Source organism: Canis aureus, chromosome 29 (assembly GCF_053574225.1).
Source record: "Canis aureus isolate CA01 chromosome 29, VMU_Caureus_v.1.0, whole genome shotgun sequence".
NCBI classification, from domain to species: Eukaryota; Metazoa; Chordata; class Mammalia; order Carnivora; family Canidae; genus Canis; species Canis aureus.
In genome coordinates this window covers 29,175,742-29,200,330 of record NC_135639.1, presented here as the reverse complement: position 1 = coordinate 29,200,330, position 24,589 = coordinate 29,175,742, and the positions used below count along the sequence as shown (strand labels likewise).

Genomic DNA, 24,589 nt, shown 5'->3' with positions numbered 1-24,589 from the left:
GGAAAAACAAAATTAAAAAAATAAAAATAAAAAATAAACACCGCTAACTTGCTGCCCAGAGACAAAAGTCGATGGGAAGCAGGCAGGGAAAAGTGAGAGGGGCTGCAAGATACCTAGAATTCACCAAGCCACGTGGCCCAGAGACTGGATATAATAAGACCCCAAATATCACCACAGAGCAGAACCACACACCACTATAAAACCTGGTTCCGAGCTAGGTACACCAAGAGCAATAGCAATGACAGCCAAACTGCTAGCCTGCCAGGGGAGAATACAGAGGAAGAGAGATACAGAAAAGAAAAACAAAATTTAAAGACTACTAAAATTGCTGGGTCGTAGGGCAGTTCTATTTTTAACTCTTTGAACAATTGCACTACTGGGGATTTACCCCAAAGATACAGATGCAGTGAAACACCAGAACACCTGCACCCCAATGTTTATAGCAGCAATGTCCACAATAGCCAAACTGTGGAAGGAGCCTCAGAGTCCATCGAAAGATGAATGGATTAAGAAGATGTGGTATATCTATACAATGGAATATTACTCAGTCATTAGAAACGACAAATACCCACCATTTGCTTCGATGTGGATGGAACTGGAGGGTATTATGCGGAGTGAAATAAGTCAATCAGAAAAGGACAAACATTATATGGTCTCATTCACTTGGGGAATATAAAAATTAGTGAAAGGGAATAAAGGGGAAAGGAGAGAAAATGAGTGGGAAATATCAGTGAGGGTGACAAAACATGAGAGACACCTAACTCTGGGAAACAAAAAAGGGGTAATGGAAAGGGAGATGGGTAGGGGGTTGGGGTGACTGGGTCATGGGCACTGAGGGGGGCATGGCAGGATGAGCAGTGGGTGTCATGCTTTATGTTGGCAAACTGAACTCCAATAAAAAAATTTTTTTAAAGAAAACACAAGAAAGAAAATTAAAATTGAAAAAAATATAAGTAAAGACTACTAAAAGTCCAAGAAAACATTTTTTGCAATATACATGACAAAAGATTACTATCACTTACACATAAAAAGGTTCTTATAATTCAATAAGAAATTGACCAATAATCCAAAAAAGTGGACTAAAGAAATGGACAATTCATAGAAATAATGACAAAGAACATAAAAAGATCATTACCTCATTAGTAATCAAATGAACTATAATTAGAAACAATGTATTAATTATAACCTATTACACTAACACATGTAAAAAGGGAAAATAATCAGCATTAGCAAAAAGCAAAATAAATTAGTTTTCTCTTACATATTGTTGGTATAAGTATAAACTGGCATGACCTTCCTAAAAGTCTATTTACTATTTTTTTTAAAGTCCATTTACTAAAAATAGTTTAAATGTTCATTCCTTTGACATAGCACTCATACTTCTAGGAAGTATACAAAGATACAAATGTAATGATGTTCATCACAACACTGTTTAAAATCATGAAAAATTAAAGATAACCATGATGTCTAAAGATCAGTTAAATAATTACAATATATCCATAAAACACAATTCTAATGTAGCTATTAAAAAGAGTATGAGCCCATATTCTCTGATATAGAAAGATGTTCACAAAATATTAACAGAAATTACAAAATAACAGGCATGTATCATGTTACTTGGTTTGTATAAAGTATGTGTGTTTCCTATATGTTTATAACTTATATATGTGTGTATATGAATAGAGAAATGTCCAAAAGGATATTAATAAAAAGATTTTTATCACTATAATCAGAAAAATAATAAAGTTATTCTCATTTTGAAAATCATATTTTTTAAACTATTAGTTGTCATGGATAAATATCTAGATGTTTATGCACATGAAATAATGAGTCATTTCATTGAAATGTAAAAAGCAACTATCACCACGATTTTTCAATATTGTTTGTGAGGTTTTTAGAAACTAAAAGGAAAATACTTGGTAAAAACTTAGAAAAGAGATCAAAATCTACCTTTGTCTTTCATCAACAGCTTCTTTCTTACACTGGAAATAAGTTATAAAAAGAAAGAAATTCACTCTCCATATCAGCAAAGGTATAAAACATTAAAGAAGAAGTTAAAAAAGTCACGTGAAAAAATTTATGAAATATCTTCAAATGACATACAACAACTGAACAAATAAAGAGATGTAGCATATTCTTAAGAAAAATATCAATTCCTTCCAAATCAGGATATAAATTGAATACAATTCCAATCAGAATCTAGTGACGAGTATTCTTGAACTGGAAGAAATGAGAAACTCATTTCAAAAAGTGATTATATGAGAATAGCTATGAAAACCTTGTGGGAAAAAGTGAGAGAGTAGTTAATAAACCTTACCAGATATCAAAACAGTATAGTATTGGCACAGAAATAAAAAACAGAAAAATGACAGAAAATACAGTTCAGAAAGATGTACATATATATGTGGGAGTATAATATATAATATATAACCATATATGATGTTTCAATTTAGCAGCAAAAGAATGTTTTATTTTAAAAACAGTGCACTCACAGCATGGAAGAAAATAATGTGATATACTTACATCAAGCTAATATAAACATAAATTACAGTTTTAGTAAGATATTAAAGCTCTAAATTAAAAACAGAGTAAAAAAATGAATGATATCCAGGAAAATTATTTGCAATACATAGGACAAAGGATTAACATTCCTAATTCACAAAGAATACTCACAAAACAAACTGCAAATTAACAATATGTGAAAATATACTCTCTCTGGCTATCACCAGAAAATTGCAACAATAAGATAATAGTTCTCACCTGTTAGGCCGAGTAAGCTTGAAAAAAATGCTGATATCCAGTGCTAATGAGAATGTCAGGAAATAATTGCTCTCATACACTGCTAGTGAGAATAGGAATTGCTATAATCTTTTCTAAAAATTATCTGGCAATGTGCATCACAATTTTAAATGCAAACCATAAAAAATTCATAAATTGGACTTCATCAAAATTAAGACCCTTCTCTCTAAAAGAAACTGTTAAGAAAATAAAAAGACACTGGCGTCTGGATGGCTCAGTTGGCTAAGCAGCAGACTCTAGATTATGGCTCAGGTCACGATCTCAGGATTTCGAGATCAAGCCTGGCACTGGGTTCTGCACTGGGTGTGGAGCCTGCTTAAGATCCTCTCTCTCTCTGTCTTTCACTCTGCTTCTCCTTTCCCATGCCTTAAAAAAAAAAAAAAAAAAAAAAAAAATCTCTTTCTCCCTCTCCCTCAGCCCTTCTTCCTCTCAAAAAAAAAAAAAAAAAAAAACCATTAAAAAAAAAGTCAAAAGGAAAAAGACAGTCACAGTAAAAAAATATTTGCAGATCACATATCTGAAAAAAGGACTTATAGACAAAATATATACAGAACTCTCTCAAAACTGAATAGTAAGAAAACAAAACTCATTATTTTTTTAAATGGGCAAAAGCTTCTTTACCAAAGAATACATATAGATGACAAATAAACACATAAGAGCTGCTAATACCATTAGTCATAAGGTAAATTGCAAATTAAAAGCATGAGATATACTATATATTTATTAGAGTTGCTAAAATTTAAATGTCAGACAATACTAATTGTTGGCAAAAATGTGGATGACCTAGAACTCTTACATACTGATAGGATATAAGATAGTTTCAGCCACTTTGGAAAACAATCTGACAGCTTTTTTTAAGTCAAACAGACACCAGGAAATCAAGCATTCCCACTCCTAGGTACCATACTACCTAAGAGAAAAGAAAAAATATGTCAACACAAAGAGCTGAGAGCAAACGTTTATAGTGGCTTTATTCATAATCACCAAAAACTAGAAACAAACCAAATGTTCATCAACAGAGAAATGGATAAATAAATTGCAGCATATTCACAACATGAAATATCACTCAGCAAGTAAAAGGAATGAAATGCTGAAATATGCAGCAAGTGAATGAATCTCAAAAAAATTATGCTTAGTGAAAGAAATCAGACACACAACCACTTTATTATTCCATTTCTTTGACTTTTAGGAACAAATATCAGTTCAGATACAGCTAAGGACTGGAGGAAGGGAAAGGAGATTGCAAAGGGAGATGAGAAAACTTCTAGGATGAGGGAAATCCGTATCTTGATGGTAGTGGTGGCTATTTGACTCTATGACGTATACATTTGTCAAAATTGATGTTTTCTTATAGATTATACCACAAAAAAAACTTATTTTGTAAAATTTAAAAATACAAACTTTTTGACCCAGACATCCCTCTTTGAGAAATCTATTCTACAGAAATAAATGCGTCAACATGTATATAAATTAATGTACATTAACAGGGAAATGGTTAAATAAAGTATCTTATCTTCAATACCACAGAATGTAACATTAAAAGACCTGCAAATTGTCCTCTGAGCATTATGACTTATGGGAACTGAAAGAAAGTTCTCATTCCACTGATTTGAGCTCTTGGTTCAACTAAACTTAGAAGAATGGGCCACAACACAGAAGTGCGAGCTTCTTTTGCTCAATTCATTTGCCACAGTAACACAGTAAAGCTGACTATAGGGACTCCAATTCACTTCGGAATCTAAGACTGAAAGAGGAGGTACAAAACAAAAAGTGGCAGCAATTAACATAACAATAGTCCTCATTGGAAAGCATCTTAGGTAAAGCCATCTATTTATTATGGCTTCAGTTCAGGCTGCCTGGTTATAGAGGGTTGAAATGACTTCACAGCACAAATACATTTTAATTTGACCTCATTTCAAGATCATTCATGCTCTATATAACTATGCAGAATGCTGTACAATATGATATTCCTTGTCCTCCAGAAGCTTATGTTCTAAATGGAACCCTAGAAAATACATTGCCCCTTAAGGCTGACTTTTTCATTTGATTATAGGTATCTACCACAAAAGTTCTATTTACATCTCAAAAAAGTACGGGGATGGCAAAAGGAGAGGAGAAATGAATAGCTGAATCTGAACCTATGAAAGTTATTAATTAGATGTCAAAATTATCCCAAATGAATTCATTCATCATATACACAGCAGAATATTTCCAACAAATATACAGAACATTATTACATTAAGAATCATAAGAACACAAAGAAATGGAGGAACCGTCCCTGTTCTTTCTTAAAAGCTCCAGGACAAACTGGAAGCTACAGGACAAGCATACATCCATGTGTTGTGAGTCAGTGTGAAAAGTGCATCATGTTACTCATCACCATTTAAAATAGTTCTATCACTGATATTCTACTGGTATTACCCCATCATATTCTGAAAGCCTTGGAGTTTATTTCAATAACCCTCTAGATTAGATGAGGCTAACATTATTTCCATTGCTATGTAAATCATTCACATGAAAATATTAAGACATGTTTAATACCATGCAAAAATACAATCTACTTTTCCAAAACTATAAGGTGGAATACTTCAATAAGATATACACATTAAAAGAAATATTATTAATTTCTGTAACTGGGCTGTCACTAAGGACTGCAGAGTTGTTTCCTTTTATTGAATGGTCAGAAGATCTTCAAAGCTAGAATACCATAAGCCTGCATCTGAGGGGTGGCTTGTTTAAGAGAGATCATGAGCCGGAATGCAGAATGTGAAGACATACCTCTCACCTCAACACTGACAGTCACGTTAGTTAAGGGATGGAATAACTAAGAATGAGGGCTTGCTGGTTAGGTGGAGGCAACACCCACCAATTTTAGTATATGTGCTACCAAAGCAAGCACAACACCCATCATTTTAAAAAGGCTTTTAGCTATCTGATATTTCAGTCACTTAATTAATTTCCTACATTGCTGACTTTATTAATTTTTTCCCATACTACCATCTTAGGAATCCAATTTTAAAATAAAAAATATACCGCTAACTGACCAGGAAACAATTATGATACACTGCTAACCATATACATGAAATTCTGTAAACAATTAAAGAGAAGGGTTGAGGGGAGGGCAGAAGTGTAAAGAAAATTATCTCTTTCTGAGATTGTGGAGGCCCAGTTTCCTCATACTGTTCCACATAAATACTTTCATTGCAGACATTTCAAAGATTATGCCAGAGTTATAAAAAATAAGTGGAACATCACCAAGCAGAAATCCTGGAGTAGGTGTTCTGAACATGTTGGTATAGAAAGTCACTTCATTTGAGAGGTCTCTGCCCCTTCAACCTCACCCTCCTTACCAATATACATTCATCACTGAAAAGGGAAATATTTACAAAAGTTAGTTTAGTTATGTTTAAATATTATGTTTAGCTGTCTGGAGACCATGTTCTCAAAATTTATACAAGAAATCAAGGATTAAACTTCATAACAATTAGGAAACCACACTGTGTAAAATCAAAGACTTAGTTAAAGGACATTAAAATAGCTTTACCATCGGTGCTAAATTGAAGTGAGTACATCTCTTCCCAACACCTGGACCAAAACCTTCTGAACTTTCATATAAACAAACTGGTGCACACGAAGTGCTCTGTCTGTGGCAAGGTACCACCTCTGTACACGCATTTGGGTGAAAAATGTGGAAAAGGCCTGAGGACTCTTTGAAGCAGCTTGGGAGAAGTGAGAGCAGGAAAGAGGCTCTTCTCTAGGGTAAGTTTGTTTAGTGGAAAGTAAGCAAGTTGTCAGGGTAAAAGTTGACAATGTTGATTCCAACAGTTTGAACTGCGAATAAACATCCAAAGGGATTATGTTACTGAGAATTAGAAAAGATTCCACTGAACCCAATAGAACACTTGTGTTTTCAAAGATAATATGCCTTCAAGCCACACTCTGGATCCACAGTTTAGGGTTAGAATTACCTTAAGCCCTGTCTATGCCACATTAAAGAGCATGGGGTTTGACCCCTTTAATATGGACCTAAAATTAAAATAAGGATGAAATAAAAATATTTCATTTCTAATAACTAAATTTAGAAATACTAAATACATGTACACCTGAGACAGAATAAAGAAATCTGGATAAAAATCTATGTTCTTCCCAAACATCTAAACTTAAACAGTTTCACTAACCAAGCATTGACCGTAAATCACTTTTAAGTTTTCCCTCCTTAATGACCTATTAAAGAGCAAAAAACAAGGCCTATACTTATGAAATCCATAATTCGCTTCTCTGTTCACCAAAGCCACATTTAAATCTGACTTTCATCTAATTCAACTGGGTTTTCCACCAGGTACAAGATGAAAAGTTAGAGAAGACTTGTGCTTTCTCAAGAGCAAAACAATTTGGTTGCCATTCAGCAATTCCTGGTGAAATGCCAGGAAGCCTGTAAAAAAAGTTAAAATTTTCCTAACTTGGGGTTGACAAAAATAAGTGTGAGATGTTCATGGCCTATCAGACATTCCATCTTTTTGATTTTTAAATGTTCATAAACAAGGAAAAACAGACACTGATTTATTTAACTTTATTTAGATCAATATAATGCAGGTATGCCTTGCTCAAGAAAATGGATGTAATTTAGACTGCTCTTCTTAATTATCCCAAGTCCTCAATGATTCTCACATTAGCTCTGCTCTAAGAATCTTCTCTAAAGCTTGACAAAAGCATGCAACTCACATGCTCTTTACCAGCCAAGTTTGCAGGCAGCCCTGCAAAAAGTTGTTTCTCCTTTGAGCTCTCATACAAATTCACTTTCCTCCTTGAACCAAGGATGTAAGGGAGTATGGCTGTCTCATAGCCTCTTTGCTCTTAAAAAGAAATCAAATTCTCCAGATATTTTCAGACTCCACCAGGAATAGAACATTCTCAGCTCAGCCTGTGGATCATTATCTCTTTTACATTTCATCTTTATGTTCACTGGGTTCATAGAAAGGGCATACACAGAAAGAGGAAAATAGCAGCTTCTTAGACACCAAATTTAGTAATTCTTTCAAATCTACTGGCACACATCTAAAAAGTCATATTTTTATAAGGCTTCATTAGGTTTTCATTGGTTCTGTCTTTTGAGAACACACATGCTGAGTTGCCTATAACCTCAAGCCAAAATACTGCAAACTACAAGAAATATTTTTTATAGGAAGGCAAAAGTCATCACAATTTAAAAAGGAATATGGTGGGTGGAGACAGACAGATGTGGGCTCATCTAGAGTCCATTTTAATGTCTCCCAAGCATCAAGTTATTAATTAATAGAGGCCAACAATCTATAATGCTCTAAGATTTCAGACGACTCCAACAGGCTTACCTGTTAATATGAGATTACTGTAAGTATTAGAGAATTGCTCCTTTAGGAGAACAAGATGCATCTGAGCTGCCTTCTCCCGTTGGAGCTCCAGCATAACATCAGGGTGCTGAGCAATCTTGCAGCCTTTCTGTTTATCCAGGGCAACATCACTTCGAACAATGTCTACAAAGAGAAATAAAGGCAGGCAGCAAAAACAAAACAAAACAATATAACAGAAAACCATATACCCATCAAAATCTTGTTTCACCTAAAATGACAGAATTTATAACCTACTAGGATTTCATCAGAATTAAGAGATCCAGAAGTAATAAACCTGAAGTGTCTCCAACTTCATGATACACCCTGCAAATTTCTCTGGTCATTTCCAAATTCTTTTATTTATTTTTTTTACTTTTTTAAAAGATTTTATTTGAAAAAGAGAGAGAGAGAGAAAGAGAGAGAATGAGCAAGGGGAAGAGCAGAGGGAGAAGCAGACTCCCCACTGAGCAGGGAGCCTGACATGAGGCTTGATCCCAGGACCTGGAGATTATGACCTGAGCTGAAGGCAGACACTTAACCAAATGAGCCACCCAGGCTCCTCTTATTTCCAAAATCTTTGGCAATTTCCATTTTATTACCTCACTGTGACCTCGCTTAAGATTCTCACTCCTCCATTCTCCTCTCAGTCTACTTCCAGGACTTGTGCACTTCCTGAGGCTTTTTCTTAACATCTTTTACCATTCTCCGTAGAAAAAAAGTCATACAACCTTGTCTGAATACTAGTGACTATGATTATTTCCTCTACCTCCTGCTGTAGGACCAGGTGATAGCTCCTGCATGTATATTCAGAGAACATGTGACCTGTTTTCAAATTTATCTCCCAGCCAGTTCATTCAGCTCAAATTAGGGCTGCCATTCTATGGGTCAGCTGCTCAGGATTTCTCCTGCTATCTTTCATGTGCCTCTGGCTGCATTCTGACTCACTAGTAACTCCTTAAATCTAAAAGTATTTGTGGGTCAGTGAAGAAAGCAAAAGTAGGGCTAGAGACCCTTTACAGATCTGTCTCTTTCCCAATTATTTTCCCATTAGTGACAGGCTGCTTTTTATACTTCAATATGATTTTCACTCAAAGCAGAAGTATTGTCCAGAAAATAGTCTTCCTCAAAAACATTCACCTAGGGATCCCTGGGTGGCACAGGGGATCCCTAGGTGGTGCAGCGGTTTAGCGCCTGCCTTTGGCCCAGGGCGCGATCCTGGAGACCCGGGATCAAATCCCACATCGGGCTCCCGGTACATGGAGCCTGCTTATCCCTCTGCCTATGTCTCTGCCTCTCTCTCTCTCTCTCTCTCTGTGACTATCATAAATAAATAAAAATTAAAAAAAAATTCACCTAGAACATTTCCCAATTACCATAGAGCTTTGATGCCCTTAAGTTATTTGTTTTTACAAATTAAAATATAATTCAGCTGATTATCATAGAAACAAATAATGTTTATCAGCAGCAATCTGGATAGCAGCAGAAACTTTCGAGTTTTATGTAGCAAATTGAAGGATTTTAGGAGAAAATGCTAGAAGGAAAGAAGGAAAGGAAGAGAAACGAAAAAGAAAAGAAAGGAAGTAAAGAAAAGAAAAAAGAACAAACTGCTTTGCCACTGTTGATACCAATGGCTTTGGAAGGGAAAAAGTAATACCTGTGTTAACCGTACCAACAGGAAATATTTGGTTCTTTAAGCAATGCTCAAAGAGAAAATAGGGCATGTGGCATGAAATATGGACATCGTTCTAGACAAATAAATCTTTAAACCCGTCAACATAGCCCTAAAAGAGAAGTCCAGATATAAATACTAACCCATGGCAATGAGAGTTAGGATGTGCATTTGACACAACAATTAGCCAGATGTGGGAATGGTCCTTACTTAATCTTGGATGAAAACAGGGGAGCTGGTTGGAAATAATGCAGTATTTATTCCTAAACATATTTATGCCAATTTCTAGACTGTAGGCAATAAAGTGAACTCATTTAACATTCAAGTAAATACTCTCATAGATTTTCTGAGGCTTGAATACAAAAGTAGAATAAATTAATTCAAGATACATTCTAGTTTTTAAGACCATCAATAGAAAGCAAGAGGAAAACTTATTACATTGTATCACTAAATCCCTCTAATAATCCTATGAATGTGGCAGATTTTGTTGACTAGCTGACCCAAACCCTACACACAATCCCTTCTACTTTTCTTTGCTATATTATAGAGACTAAAACACAAAAATTAATAATTTCCCAGCTTTCCTTGAAGCAAGGGATGACCATGTAATATGGTTCTGCTCAAAAAGCTACAGGCAGACATCCTTAGGAGGACTTAACCTTAGTGACAAAACCTCACTAAGAGAAAACCAGGGTCTTTTTTCTTTAGCATATTAGTCTTTCCTGTTCCTTATGTCTAAAACATAGACATGAAGCCCAGAGTTAAAGTAGCCATTTTGTGTCTTGAGTCAAGAAGCCAGAGGACAAAGGACTACACATTAAGGATGGTGAAATGGAAGATCGGGAGAGACTAAGATTTGAGAATTGCTTCTTTAGGAGAACAAGATGCATCTGAGCTGCCTTCTCCCATTGGAGCTCCAGCATAACATCAGGGTGCTGATGTTTTTAAGGAGTTCCCATAGCTACCATTCTTGACCTAGACTGCCCACCTCTTGATTTCTTGTTATGTGAGATATCAATTTCTTATTTTTGAAATCCTGACCTGTTGTTGTAATCATAAGTGATAAAGAATAATATTACTATCCCTATTGTATATTTGAGGAAACTGAGGTCCACAAAACTTAAGTGACTTCCCCAAGTTCACAGTGCATGGTCAGTCCCTAAATCCAGAAATTTTCAAAGTCAAGTCCAGTGATCTTTCCAAAAGTTACTCCTATATAGAAATTCATGAATTTAATAGTAAAGTATGGTAAATAATAAAAGTAAGGAACTAAAGAGAAAAATCTCTACAGCAGCAAAACCATAGATGGTCTATCCAGAAAAGAAAAATGTATGATACTTGCTCAGAAAACATTACCAAACTTGTACCAAAACATTATATATAGAGTTAAAAGGAGTTTAAATTATTCAGATACCTCTACCAGGAATCTAATACAAAAGTAGAACACCTACCAAACTCTCTATTTCCTATATAATAAATGTCTTGCTCAGAAGGCAAAGAAAGCAAATATTATAACTGATAGCTTCAATATCATTCCAACTAGAACCTTAAAATAAAGTGACCATATTATTTTAATAATAGTAAGAAAAGAAAACCATGGGCATGGCCAAACATTTATCTGAGACTTTAGAAATGTACACTGCAATAATGTTTGAGGAAAAAAATAGATATGCTGTACAAATTCTTTATTCACCATAATCTGTTTGAAATTGTATCAAAAACTAGATAAACACACAAAAAAGGTACTTATTAAAGATGTACATGGTCATATATATCTGGAGGGAGAGTTAATATTATAGATGACAGATTCACAATTCAAAATTACCTTGACAACCTAGAAACTTAGGCTGAAATCCCCAAGATGTAGACATGAACACAAAGTCCTGCAATTATATTGAAAATTAATTACATAAGAGGGTAAGGCCAGACCAAACAGAAGCTTAAATATTTAAGATCTTTTTAAGTTTTACAAGTTTTAGTTGAATCCAAGCTTTATGTAAGTCAGTAAAATGCTGCCAAATATAGTACTTCTGCCAAAAAGATTAACAAAATTCTTAGACTAAATTAATATAACCAGAACATCCAGAATACAGGAGGTAACATAGCCACCCTGAATTCCATGCTAGCCAAAGGCAGCACAGTAAAGAGTTGGAGTTAAAGCAGACCTTGGTTCAAATTCTAGCTTGGTGGTCCCTTATAAGCTGCGGAAATGACAGACAACAATGCATCTGAAGGCTATTTCTTCATCCTGTTACTGTAAAGAGTCATAAAAGATTTAGCACTATACCACATAATAAGATACCACATAATAAGAACTCTACAAAGGGTAGCTGTTACTATTTTTGCCATTATAATACTCTACTTGTAGTATTATATGTTTTCCGCCTGTAATAGTTTCTCAGGACATTAATCATCTAATGTCAAGATGGTAAATAATTTTATTTTTTTAAAAATAGCTGAAACAAAGTGTTGAGCCTGGCAAAGAAAACATTAAAGATGGCTTGCTTCATACAGAAAAGAAAACTGACTTATTCTGCATAAATACAGAAAGCCAAACATTATAGGAGTAGCCAAAAGACATATTACTTAGCTCTACATGAAAGAAATGTAAAAGCTGTCCTATAAGGAACTACTTAAAGATGGAGTGAGTTCCTGATCACTGGAGATATTTAAGCAAAGACTAGGTGATGCAGACACAATAAAATTATTTCAGTTTAGTCATTAAAAGCCTGCCAAGTAAAGGGTTAAGGTACTTTCACCAACATTATATGAGGCAATATGACAGATATTAAAGGCAGAATTCAAATATATGCAAGTTCAGATCCCATCTCTATCACTTTCTGAGAGCTCTTAGACAAATCACTAAATCTCTCCTAATTTTTCAAAATGAGAATTTTAAAAAAGATTTTATTTATTTACTTATTTGAGAGAAATAGATAGTGAGAAAGAGCATGAGTGGTGGGGAGAGGGACAAGCAGGCTCCCTGCTGAGCAGGGAGCCAACCTCCAGGCTCAATTCCAGGACCCTTGATAGGGACATATCAACAAGTTCTGGTTGTTTTTGTGGATGATAATAATTATATTAATATCATAAAGTTGTTACTGGAGGATATTATTATACCTTTAGCTCATTTTTAGCTCAAAAATTTTATGGCTCTACAAAAACTTTTACTTTTGTCAAACATAATAGAAAAAAAATAAAGATTCAAAGCCAGGAGATTTAGGCATGAATTTCAAATAATTTATCAAATAATCATGGAACCATAGACTAAAAACTTAAGATCCTTATGCCTTGGCTCTTTCCTGGTTTACCAAACTGAAAAGTTGATGGGGTGAATGATCCCTAAACTTCTACCCTCCTCCTACTAGTTCTCTCCTTCTTGCTGATATTCCTAATTGCTATGTGATTAAAGTAGTTCCAAGTAACAAGCTATCATATGTCATCTTCTCATCTCTCCCCCATGGTCTTTATTCTGATGTAGTTCAAGAATGCCAAAGATCCAACATATACCCTGAGGGAGGCAACAAGGGAGAAAGCATTCTCCACCAAAGGTGGTACCCTAACGTCAAGTTATTGCCAATCATGATTTCTGAACATGTGAGCATAATCATGCTTGTATTTTCGTTTTTGCTTCTTTCTGTGATATATCTTTCTCCATTCTTTAATCACTTAGTAACCCACAGTTCTATTAGCCTAAGGCTATAGTTCCCGTTGGTGCAAGTGGCAGATTAGTAGACCAGTCAAAAGCTTTAACAGGGAAATCCTAGCTTTGGAAAACATAAAAATGAACTACATAAATTTTCCACACATCCCTGGCTGACTGGGAGGCTATATGCACATGCAGGGGATATTCAGCATAAGATTCTTCACACAGAACTGGCTAACTGGGAAACCATACACAAACTCAAGGGAGAGCCAAGAGGCTGGGAGGAAAGTAAATGGTAAGGCAGACTTAAAAATTACCATAAAACTGAACATTTCTACCAATCCTCACAGAAATCCATCAACAGCAAGTAAAAGCCTTAGGGATTGGGGATTCAAAGTGTTTGAAACACAGCTACTGAACAATCTTTGGGTGATCACTAAACTATTAGGACTGAAAGATGAACCCTAGGAAGCCAAGCTAAAAAAAAAAATAATAATAATAATAATAATAACAACAACAATAATAATAATAATAATTTAAAAACAGAAGAAATATCAGTGGCAGCACTTAAAAAGATTAAGTCTGAATAATTTATTTTTAAAAAGGCAAAGCAACAACTATCAAGAGAAAAAAATTAAATTACAGATTGGCTTTTATATACCTAAAATGCCCAGTTTCCAACAAAAAATTATGAGTGATAAAAAAAAAAAACAGGAAAGTGTGACTTATACTAAAAAAAAAAAAAAAAAAAAAAAGCATTCAATTAGAGCTAACTCTATCATGGCCCAGCAGACAGACTTCAAAGAATAAATTGTAAATATATTTTTAAAAATTTTTTAAAAAACGTTTAAATAACTAAGAAAAATCTAATAATGACTCAATGAATACAATAATGAAACAAATAGAAACTTTTATTTTAAAAAGAGGAATAAAAGGATAGTCTAAAGTTTAAAAGTGGGATCCCTGGGTGGCGCAGCGGTTTGGCGCCTGCCTTTGGCCCAGGGCGCGATCCTGGAGACCCAGGATCGAATCCCACGTCAGGCTCCCGGTGCATGGAGCCTGCTTCTCCCTCTGCCTGTGTCTCTGCCTCTCTCTCTCTCTCTCTCTGTGACTATCATAAATAAATAAAATTGAAAAAAAAAAATTTAAAAAAAAAAAAATAAATAAAGTTTAAAAGTAAAATAACTGAAATAAAAAATGCAGTAGATGGGCTTAACAGCAGATCTCAGAGGGCAAGAGAAAGAATCAGTATGGGAACAGATGAATTGAAATGACCTAACATGAAAAACAGAGAGAAAAAGATTGAAGCAAAATGAACAAATACTCAGAGTACTATGGAATAAAATGAGAGGAGAGAAGACATAAAATTATTTCAAAAAGTAATAAAAAAAATTCCTAACTTTGATGAAAATTATTAAACCACAGATCCAAGAAGTGCAACAAACAAAAAAATAATTACAAAGAAATGTATACCTAGAACATCATAGTACAAGTCTTGAAATCCCAAGATAAAAAGAAAATCTTAAAAGCAGAAAGGAAAACAAATCATCTCAAAAAAGGAAACCAGCAATACAATTAATGGTTGACTTCTAATCTGAAACAATGGAAGTCAGAAAGCAGCAGTACAACATATTAAAGTGCTGAAAGAAAAAATCCTTAAACCCATGAATTCTATATCCAGCAAAACTATCATTCAGAAAATGGAAGCAAAATAGACACTTCCATATAAAAAACACTGAATTTTCTAATACAAGAAATATTAAAGGACGTCTTTCAGCCTGAAAGGAAATGGCATCAGATAAATACACAGAAAAAAAATACATTAGAAATACATATATGTAGATAAATGTGTTAGAATTTTTATACTTTCAATGTCTTTAAAATGCATAAGATTATATACAGAGGACATTTATTTTGTAGTTATAACATATATAGATGTAATATATAAAATATTGATACTGTAGAGGGAATAGAAAAATAATGTATATTGATGCAAAGTTGCTGTAACTTATCAAAATTAGGTTAGTATTAACTTGAATTTGACTGTAATAAACTAAGATACACAGTGTAATTCCTGGAGCAACCACTATGAAAATAATGGAAAATAATACAGAGTAACACCTAACAAAGCAATTAAATAAGTATTCTAAAAAAATCTTTTTGAAAACCTAGAAAATTGGTTTAACAGAAAGGCAGTAAACATAAGAAATATAGAAAATACCAAAATGGCCGACTATACCAATAATTGCACTAAATGTAAATGGACTAAATAATCAAAAGATACAGTCAGATTGAATTTATAGAAGATCCAAATATACGCTGTTAAAGAGACATATTTTAGATTTAAAGACAAATACAGGTTGAAAATAAAAGAATGGAAAAAGATATATCATGCAAACAATAACCATAAGAGAGCTGAAGTGATTAAATTCATAACAAAATATCTATACAGGTTTGGTGTTGTACCCATTATGTTGTTATTTAATCACGTTTTTTTTTTTTTTCTGGAGAGGGGAAGAAAAAGATTTTCCTTTTTCTATCAACAATTGCTCTCCATTCAGTATTGAGAGAGTGAAAACTTGGTTCCTCTCTCATTACCTTTAGGCAAAGAATCTATGGCTAATATTCACAAGATTGCTGATTTTGACTGTCAGTTGCCCCTTCTTTCACACTACTTAACATAATAGGCAAGTCCTTCTAGCCAACACTCCCAAAGAGTGAGTTAAGAAAAACAGCCCACTTAACTTTTTTTCTTAAGTTTTGTGTAATCTGCTTTTTTTGAAGTATAATTGATATATAACATTATATTAATTTCAGGTATACAACATACTGATTCAATATTTGTATATGTTGTGAAATGATTACCACAATAAGTCTAGTTAACATCCATTACCATACATGGTAATATTTTTTTCTTGTAATGAGTTAACTTTTAAGATTTACTCCTTAAGCAACTTCCAAATATGCAGTACAGTATTATTAACTATAGTCACATGCTATACATTACATCTCCATGAATTATTTATTTTATAATTGGAGGCTTATAAATTTTGATCCCCTTCACCCATTTTACCTCATCCTCACCTCCTGACTCTGGCAATCACCAATCTGTTCTCTATGAATTTGCATGTTCTGTTTTGTTTCAGATTCCACATATAAATAAGATTGTATGGTATTTGTCTTTCTCTGACTGATATACTTCATTTATCATGATGGACTCAAGATACATGCATGTTATCACAAATGGCAAAATTTTGTTCTTTTTTATTCCATTGTGTGTATGTGTGCGTGTGTGTGTGTGTGTGTGTCAATGTGTCTCACAATTTCTTTATCCATTCATCCACTGATGGGTACTTAGGTTGTTTCCATATCTTGCTATTTTAAATAATGCTACATGAAAATGGGGCTACATATATTTTTTCTTTTAAGATTTTGATTTTCTTCAAATAAATACCCAGAAGTAGAATTTCTGGATCATATGTAGTTCTATTTTTAATATTTTGAGGAACCTCTATACTGCTTTCTGTAGTAGCTACACCAATTTACATTCCCACCAACAGTGTATAAGTGTTCCTTTCTCTCCATATCTTCATCAACACTTGTTATTTCTTATCTTTTTGATAAGAGCCATTCAAGCAGGCATGAGAATGAGATATTGCATTGTGGTTTTGGTTTGCATTTCCCTGATGATTAGTAATGCTGAACATCTTTTCATGTACCTGTTGGTCATCTGGATGTCTTCTTTGGAAAAATATCTAGACATTCTGCCCCTTTTAAATCAGATTGTTTACTATTGAGTTGTAAGAGTTCCTTCTGTATTTTGGATATTAACCCAATCAGATACATTTGCAAACATTTTCTTTCATTCAGTAGGTTGTCTTTTCATTTTGTTGATGATTTCCTTTGCTGTGCAAGGCAAAATTGTTTTTAAGATAGTAAATATTACTAGATACAAACAGGAACAAATCATGGTGATAAAAGGGTCAATATATCAGGAAGATACAACAACCATAAATGTATATTCACATAACAAGTGAGTTCTAAAATACATGAAACAAAATCTGACTAAATTGAAAGGGAAATTCAACAATTATAGTTCAAGATTTTAATCTCCTACTCTGTATTTGATGAAACTAGGTAGAAAATCACTTAAAGGTCAATATATTTAACTGACATTTATAGGACATACCAAATAAAAGCAGAATATACATATTTTCTAAGCATACATGAAACATAACCAGAATAACCTTATGCTAGGCCATAAAATAAGTCTCAGAAATTTAAAAGGATTGAAGTCATACAAAGCTTGTTCTCTGACAACACTGGAATTAAACTAAGAATCCATAACAGAAAGACCTCTAGAAAATTCCCAAGTATGAAGAAACTATACAACGCACTTCTAAATAACCTGCAAGTCAAAGAAATCACAAGGGAAATTAGAAAATATTTTGAACTAAATGAAAATGGGAACACGTGATATCAAAATTTATGGAACAGAGCCTAAATTGTACTTAGAAAACTATAGCATTACATACATATATTAGAAAAGAAAGACCTCAAATCAATAATCTAAGTTTCCACCTAGAAACTAGAAAAATAAGAAAAAATTAAACACAAAGCAAGTAGAAAGAAGAAAACAGACATTTCTCTTGATGTCTATTCTGAAATTAAAAAACAGAGGAACAGAGAAAATCAAAGAAACAAAATACTGTTCCTTTGCAAAGATCAACAAAATTGAGAATTTTTAAGAAAATGGCAAAATAAGAAACACAAATTACCAAAAATAGGGGAGGAAAGGTAATCCCAAATGGTTATATACTGTATGATTCCATTTATACAACATTTTCAAAATCACAAAATCATAAAGACAGGTAACAGATTACAAACAAGTAGTATGAGGTTGTTGATTTTGGGTGGTATAATAGTTCTGTATTCTGACTGTTCTATTGGTTACACAAATTCACATATGTGTAAAATTTCACAGAATTACACATACCCTGGGGCGTCTGGATGGCTCAGTCTGCTAAGCATATGCCTTTGGCTCAGGTCATGATCCCAGGGTCCTGGGAATCCCTGCTCAGTGTGGGGCCTGCTTCTCCCTCCCTGTCCCCCCACATGTTCTCTCTCTCTCTCAAATAAATAAATAAATTCTTCTAAAAAATTACACACACCAATAAGAAGAAATAAATACATTTAAAAACTGATAAAATACAAGGAAGGTTTATAGTTTAGTTACTTTACTATTTTTGCAAGTTTTTAGGAGTCTAAATTTGTTTCAAAATAGAATTTATTTTTTTAATTTATTTTTTTTATTGGAGTTCAATTTGCCAACATATAGAATAACACCCAGTCTCATCCCATCAAGTGCCCCCCTCAATGTCTGTCACCCAGTCACCCCCACCCCCCGCCCACCTCCCTTTCCACCACCCCTTGTTCGTTTCCCAGAGTTAGGAGTCTCTCATGTTCTGTCTCCCTCTCTGATATTTCCCACTCATTTTCTCTCCCTTCCCCTCTATTCCCTTTCACTATTTTTTATATTCCCCAAATGAATGAGACCATATGATGTTTGTCCTTCTTTGATTGACTTATTTCACTCAGCATAATAGTCTCCAGTTCCATCCACATCGAAGCAAACGGTGGGTCAAAATAGAATTTAAAAAGAACTTAGACCTTTGCACCTTACATAATACACACACACACACAAATTAACTCAAAATGGATCACAGACCTAAAGAGAAGAACTGAAGTCATACATTTCCCAGAATATATAGGAAAATGTCTTTGTTTCCTTAGGTTAGGTAAAGATTTCCCTAGTTATAACATCAACAGTACAATTCACAGTGGAAAAAAATAATGAATTGAAAAAATAATGAATTGAACTTCACCAAAAGTAAAAGATTTTGCTTTTTAAAAAATCATTAAGAAAATAAAAAGCTAAGAGGCAGACTGAAAGAAAATATTTAAAAATCACATATATGATAAATATATAAAGGAAATGTTTACAACTCAATAAAAAGACTAACAACCCAATTTAAAAAATGGGCAAAATATCCAAACAGATATTTCACAAAAGAATATATACAATTGGCTAATAAGCACATGAAAATATGCTCAAATCATGCATTAGTCATTAGGAAACACAAACTAAAATCACAACGAGGCGCTACCCCAGAAGGGCTATAATCTAAAAGACTGACAATATGAAGTGTTAACAAGTATGTAAAGAAACAAGAACCCCCACACACTGCTAGTGGGAATGTAAAATGATACAGCCACTTCGTAAAACACTTCAGCAGTTTCTTAAAAAGATAAACATAAACTTACTGTATGACCCAACAAATCCACCCCTAGAAATCTACCCAAAACAAATAAAAGCGTATCTTCACACAAAGACTTGTAGTTAAATACATCGGCACTGTGCACAGTAAGAACTAGAAACAACCCGAATTCCATATACTGGTAAACTGATAAACAAAAAGTGGAAGATACATACAAATACTATTCAGCAATAAAGGAGAAACAAACTACTGATAAATGCTAGACCTGGAAAACCTCAACAACATAAAGTGAAAAAAAAAAAACAGACACAAAAAGGCTATGTATTGTATGAATCTACTTAAGTAAAATTTCTAGAAAAGGCAAATCAATCTGATAGAAAGCTATCACTGGTTTCCAGAGGCTGGTATGGGAGAAGAATTGACTGCAAACAGGCATGCAAGTGTTCTAATACTGGATTAGGATGATGGTTGCACAACTCTATATATTTCACAGAAATAACAATATACTTATAATGGATGAACTTTTTCATATGCAAATTATAGCTTTAAAATTCTGTTAAAAAGTAACAAAAATAATACACCCATGTTCGTAGCAGCATTATTCACAATAGCAAAAAAGTAAAAGCAGCCCAAGAGTCCTTTGACAGATAGATGAATGAAATGTGGTATACACATATAAGGAAATATTGTTCAGCCTTAAAAGAAAGGAGATTCTGGGGGGCCTGGGTGGCTTAGTGGTTGAGCATCTGCCTTCAGCTCAGGTCCTGATCCCGCCGTCCTAGGATCAAGTCCCCGAATCAGGCTCCCTGCAGGTAGACTGCTTCCCCCTCTGCCTATGTCTCTGACTCTCTCTGTGTCTCTCATGAATAAATAACAAAATCTTAAAAAAAAAAAAAGGAAGGAAATTCTGACACATGCTACAACATGAATGAACCTTAAGGGTAAGTGAAAGAAGCCAGTAATACACAGATAAAACTTTAAAAGAGAAATACTGAATAATTCCATTTGTTTGAGGCACCTAGGATGGTCAAATTTATAGACACAGAAAGTAAAATGTTGCTTGCCAAGGGCTAGAAGGTGGAGAGAAAGGAGTTGTTATTTAATGGGTACAAAGTTTTAGTTTTGCAAGAAGAAAAAAGTTCTGAAGATGGATGATAGTGATGGTTGCACAATAATGTGAATGTACTTAAAACCATTTATCATACACTTAAAAATGGTTAAGATGGTAAATTTCATTATGTGTATTTTATGACCATTTGAAATTTTTTTAAGTAATCAAAATGACCAGCAATATAAGAGTTTTTCAAAAATTAAAACAAGAACCATCTTAGGATCTTGGTGCTGCAATGCCATTGTTAAAGTCCATATATAGTTTTCTCTGAGGATTATGAGATTAGACAACACAACTTTGATATAATTTTGTATGCTGCTACTGTACTGCCAGACCCAGAAGGTACAGGCTTGACAGAATGCTTTGGCTATTCTCACCCAAATGATGGAGGATTTAGCTAGAACCACTCCCTTCCTTCCTGGCTTCAATGCAGCCACTAAAACAGCAATAGGAAAAGAAAGACTGATTAATCTTCAAACCCTTCAAAGAGGTTCACAGAAACTAGGAGAGTCTCTGTGCTGAGAGCCTATAACCCCAAGTCAAAGCACTCATTGCCTATGTTCTTTAATTTCCCTGATTTAGTCAGCCACATATTTTCCTAACCTTCTAGTCTCTGGTCTCCTCATCTTTTATTCTTCTTTCTCTCTCCCTGTTCCTCAAGTCACCAAATTAATCCACTTTGGTTTCAAAATGTCTCTTGAAGTTGTCCCCTTCTTTTCAATTCCAATTAATAATATGCACCTCATATCAGGTAACTAAAACTGTACACTGGAATCCACAAATACAGTCTCATGGATCTCCAAGGCATTAACATCGCTTTTAGGAAAAAAAAAAGTCCTTCTTGGGGCACCTGGGTGACTCAGTTTTAAGCATCCAACTCTTGATTTCAGCTCAGGTTAGGATCTCAGGGTCATGAGATGGAGTCCTGTGTCAGGCTCTGCACCCAGAGTAGAATTCTCTCTCTGCCTCTGCCCCTCTCCCCCCTCAAAAAAAAAAAAAAAAAAAAAAAAAAAAAAAAAAAAAAACCTTCATTATTACTTTAAATATAAAATGTTTGGAACAGAGAAATGTACACAGAATACCCACCCACACCCATGTATCCTCACCCAGCTCTATCCTTACATGACATTTTTTAAATAATAAATTTATTTTTTATTGGTGTTCAATTTACCAACATACAGAATAACACCCAGTGCTCATCCCGTCAAGTGCCCCCCTCAGTGCCCATCACCCATTCACCCCCTCCCCCCGCCCTCCTCCCCTTCCACCACCCCTAGTTCGTTTCCCAGAGTTAGGAGTCTTTATGTTCTATCTCCCTTTCTGATATTTCCCACACATTTCTTCTCCCTTCCCTTATATTCCCTTTCACTATTATTTATATTCCCCAAATGAATGAGAACATATAATGTTTGTCCTTCTCCGATTGACTTACTTCACTCAGCATAATACCTTCCAGTTCCATCCACGTTGAAACAAATGGTGGGTATTTGTCGTTTCTAATGGCTGAGGAATATTCCATTGTATACATAGACCACATCTTCTTTATCCATTCATCTTTCGATGGACACCGAGGCTTCTTCCACAGTTTGGCTGTTGTGGACATTGCTGCTAGAAACATCGGGGTGCAGGTGTCCCGGTGTTTCATTGCATCTGAATCTTTGGGGTAAATCCCCAACAGTGCAATTGCTGGGTCGTAGGGCAGGTCTATTTTTAACTCTTTGAGGAACCTCCACAGTTTTCCAGAGTGGCTGCACCAGTTCACATTCCCACCAACAGTGTAAGAGGGTTCCCCTTTCTCCGCATCCTCTCCAACATTTGTGGTTTCCTGCCTTGTTAATGTTCCCCATTCTCACTGGTGTGAGGTGGTATCTCATTGTGGTTTTGATTTGTATTTCCCTGATGGCAAGTGATGCAGAGCATTTTCTCATGGTTGCATGACATTTTTATATTTGCTTCAGATCAGTTTAAAGAAAATAGTTCAGAAATATGTGAAGCCCTCTGCTTACCTGTCAGCAATAACATTCTCCTTCCTCTCTCCACCTTTACAAAGATAACCACCAACCTAAATCCTCCAAATAATACACTTACAAAACTGTATATATGTATGTATGTATGCTTTTATTACATAGATAAAAAAATATATTAGTTTACATTTTTACAACCATGGGACAATAAGAAAGCAACACTGCTACAAATATGATTAACTAAACTACAGACTTTACTATATATTTCACCAGTTTATGAGTACCCTTTTGGATTCCAGAACCTGATTCAAGATCCCACACTACATTATTAGTTGTCAAGTCTCCCTAATATCCTCTGAACTGTAACAGTTCCTGTCTTTCCTTGTCTTTCATGACTTTGTCACTTGTCAAGAGTAGTCATCAGGCTCAAATAAAGTGTCCTGCAGTTTGAGTTGGCTGAAGTTTTTTCATAGCTGGAATAAATTATGGATTTGGGGCCAGGATACCAGAGAGTTATTCTTAGGTCTTATTAATGATGATATTAACCCCAATAACCTTGTTAAGGTGGTCTGACAGGTTTCTTCACTGTTAAGTTACTATTTTGCCTTTGTAATTAATAAATATTTTATAGGAGAAACTTTGAGTCTATACAATACCGTGCTTTCCTGTAAATGTCTACCCACTAATTTTAGTATTCATTAGAGGATCTTGCCTACAGCAATTATTCCTCCAGTATTCCAATGGTGGAATATTCTATTTTCCCCATTCCTTCTACTTTCATTAATTCTGTAAGAAATTAAGTGGCCCTTCTCCACTTATTTATTCAATCGCTGTTTATATTAGTATGGACTTACAAGTATTTATTTCATTCTTTAAGTCATCATATTTATCTATTTTGTTGCACAAGTTGTTCCAGCTTTAGCTATTTGGAACTCTTCCAGGTTAGCTTTTGTGTCCTTTTGACATACCCACATCATTTTTTCTTAACAACTTCCTTATTTTCTAACACCACAAATGTTCCAGGAACATCTTGTATTTTCCTTGCCCCAGTCTTTGAATCATATACTTTGCCAAGGAGCTCTGGTTCCTTTTGTTTGAGAATGCTATTTAAAAACCAAGATCTGGGCACAACATGCACTCATTGCTACTGGGGTGCACTACTTCTAGATCCTCTCAGTAGATTGACCTAGGAAATGTATATGTATCTACTAACTGATGTATATAGATAAATCTATATTTACTGTATCAATCTACCTATTAAAAGGAAAAAAAACATAGTTCATATTAATGTCTCCAATTCCAATCCAACACCAAAGGGTTTATTCTAGCATTCCCATTTTCTTATTTGTAATTTCTTTCTCTGACAGTGAGAAATCTGCTTGTTTTATACTATAATATATTTACTTATTTGTTCAACAGTAGTAACATGCAGTTTCAGGATTGCTAATCCATACCCCTATGACAAATTTATCAAGCACAGTGGTTTTTTGTTTTTCAGTTCTTTTTTCGTTAGCCTTATAGAACCCAGTCAAAATAAAGCTACCTAGGTCATCTCTTTTCTTCTCTAAGCCTTCAATGTGGTTCTCATTCCTTGTAATACAGTTATATTCATTTGTAAATGTACATTCCATCATTGTTTCCCTAACATCCTGGTTGATTTTTTTTTTTTAATTTGAAGACAATAGAATTCACTCTATGGTGTGACAGGTTCTGTGAGTTTTGACAACTGCACAGAATTAAGAATCCACTACACATA

General features: G+C 34.4%; 1 protein-coding gene across 4 annotated transcripts in view; it reads right to left on the bottom strand.

Moving 5' to 3' along the window:
• HPSE2 (heparanase 2 (inactive)) overlaps nt 1-24,589 on the bottom strand; it is a 627,272-nt gene that overhangs the window by 554,953 nt on the left and 47,730 nt on the right. For 3 of the 4 annotated variants that reach the window (XR_013368097.1, XM_077878048.1, XM_077878046.1), the window contains exon 3: nt 8,148-8,309. The exons of the other annotated variant lie outside the window; for it this stretch is intronic. Coding sequence is in view for 2 of the 3 variants with exons in the window: in XM_077878048.1 (XP_077734174.1) it covers nt 8,148-8,309 (162 nt within the window). In the remaining variant the exon portion in view is untranslated. The remainder of the gene's footprint in view (nt 1-8,147; nt 8,310-24,589) is intronic. 4 annotated transcript variants of the gene reach the window in all.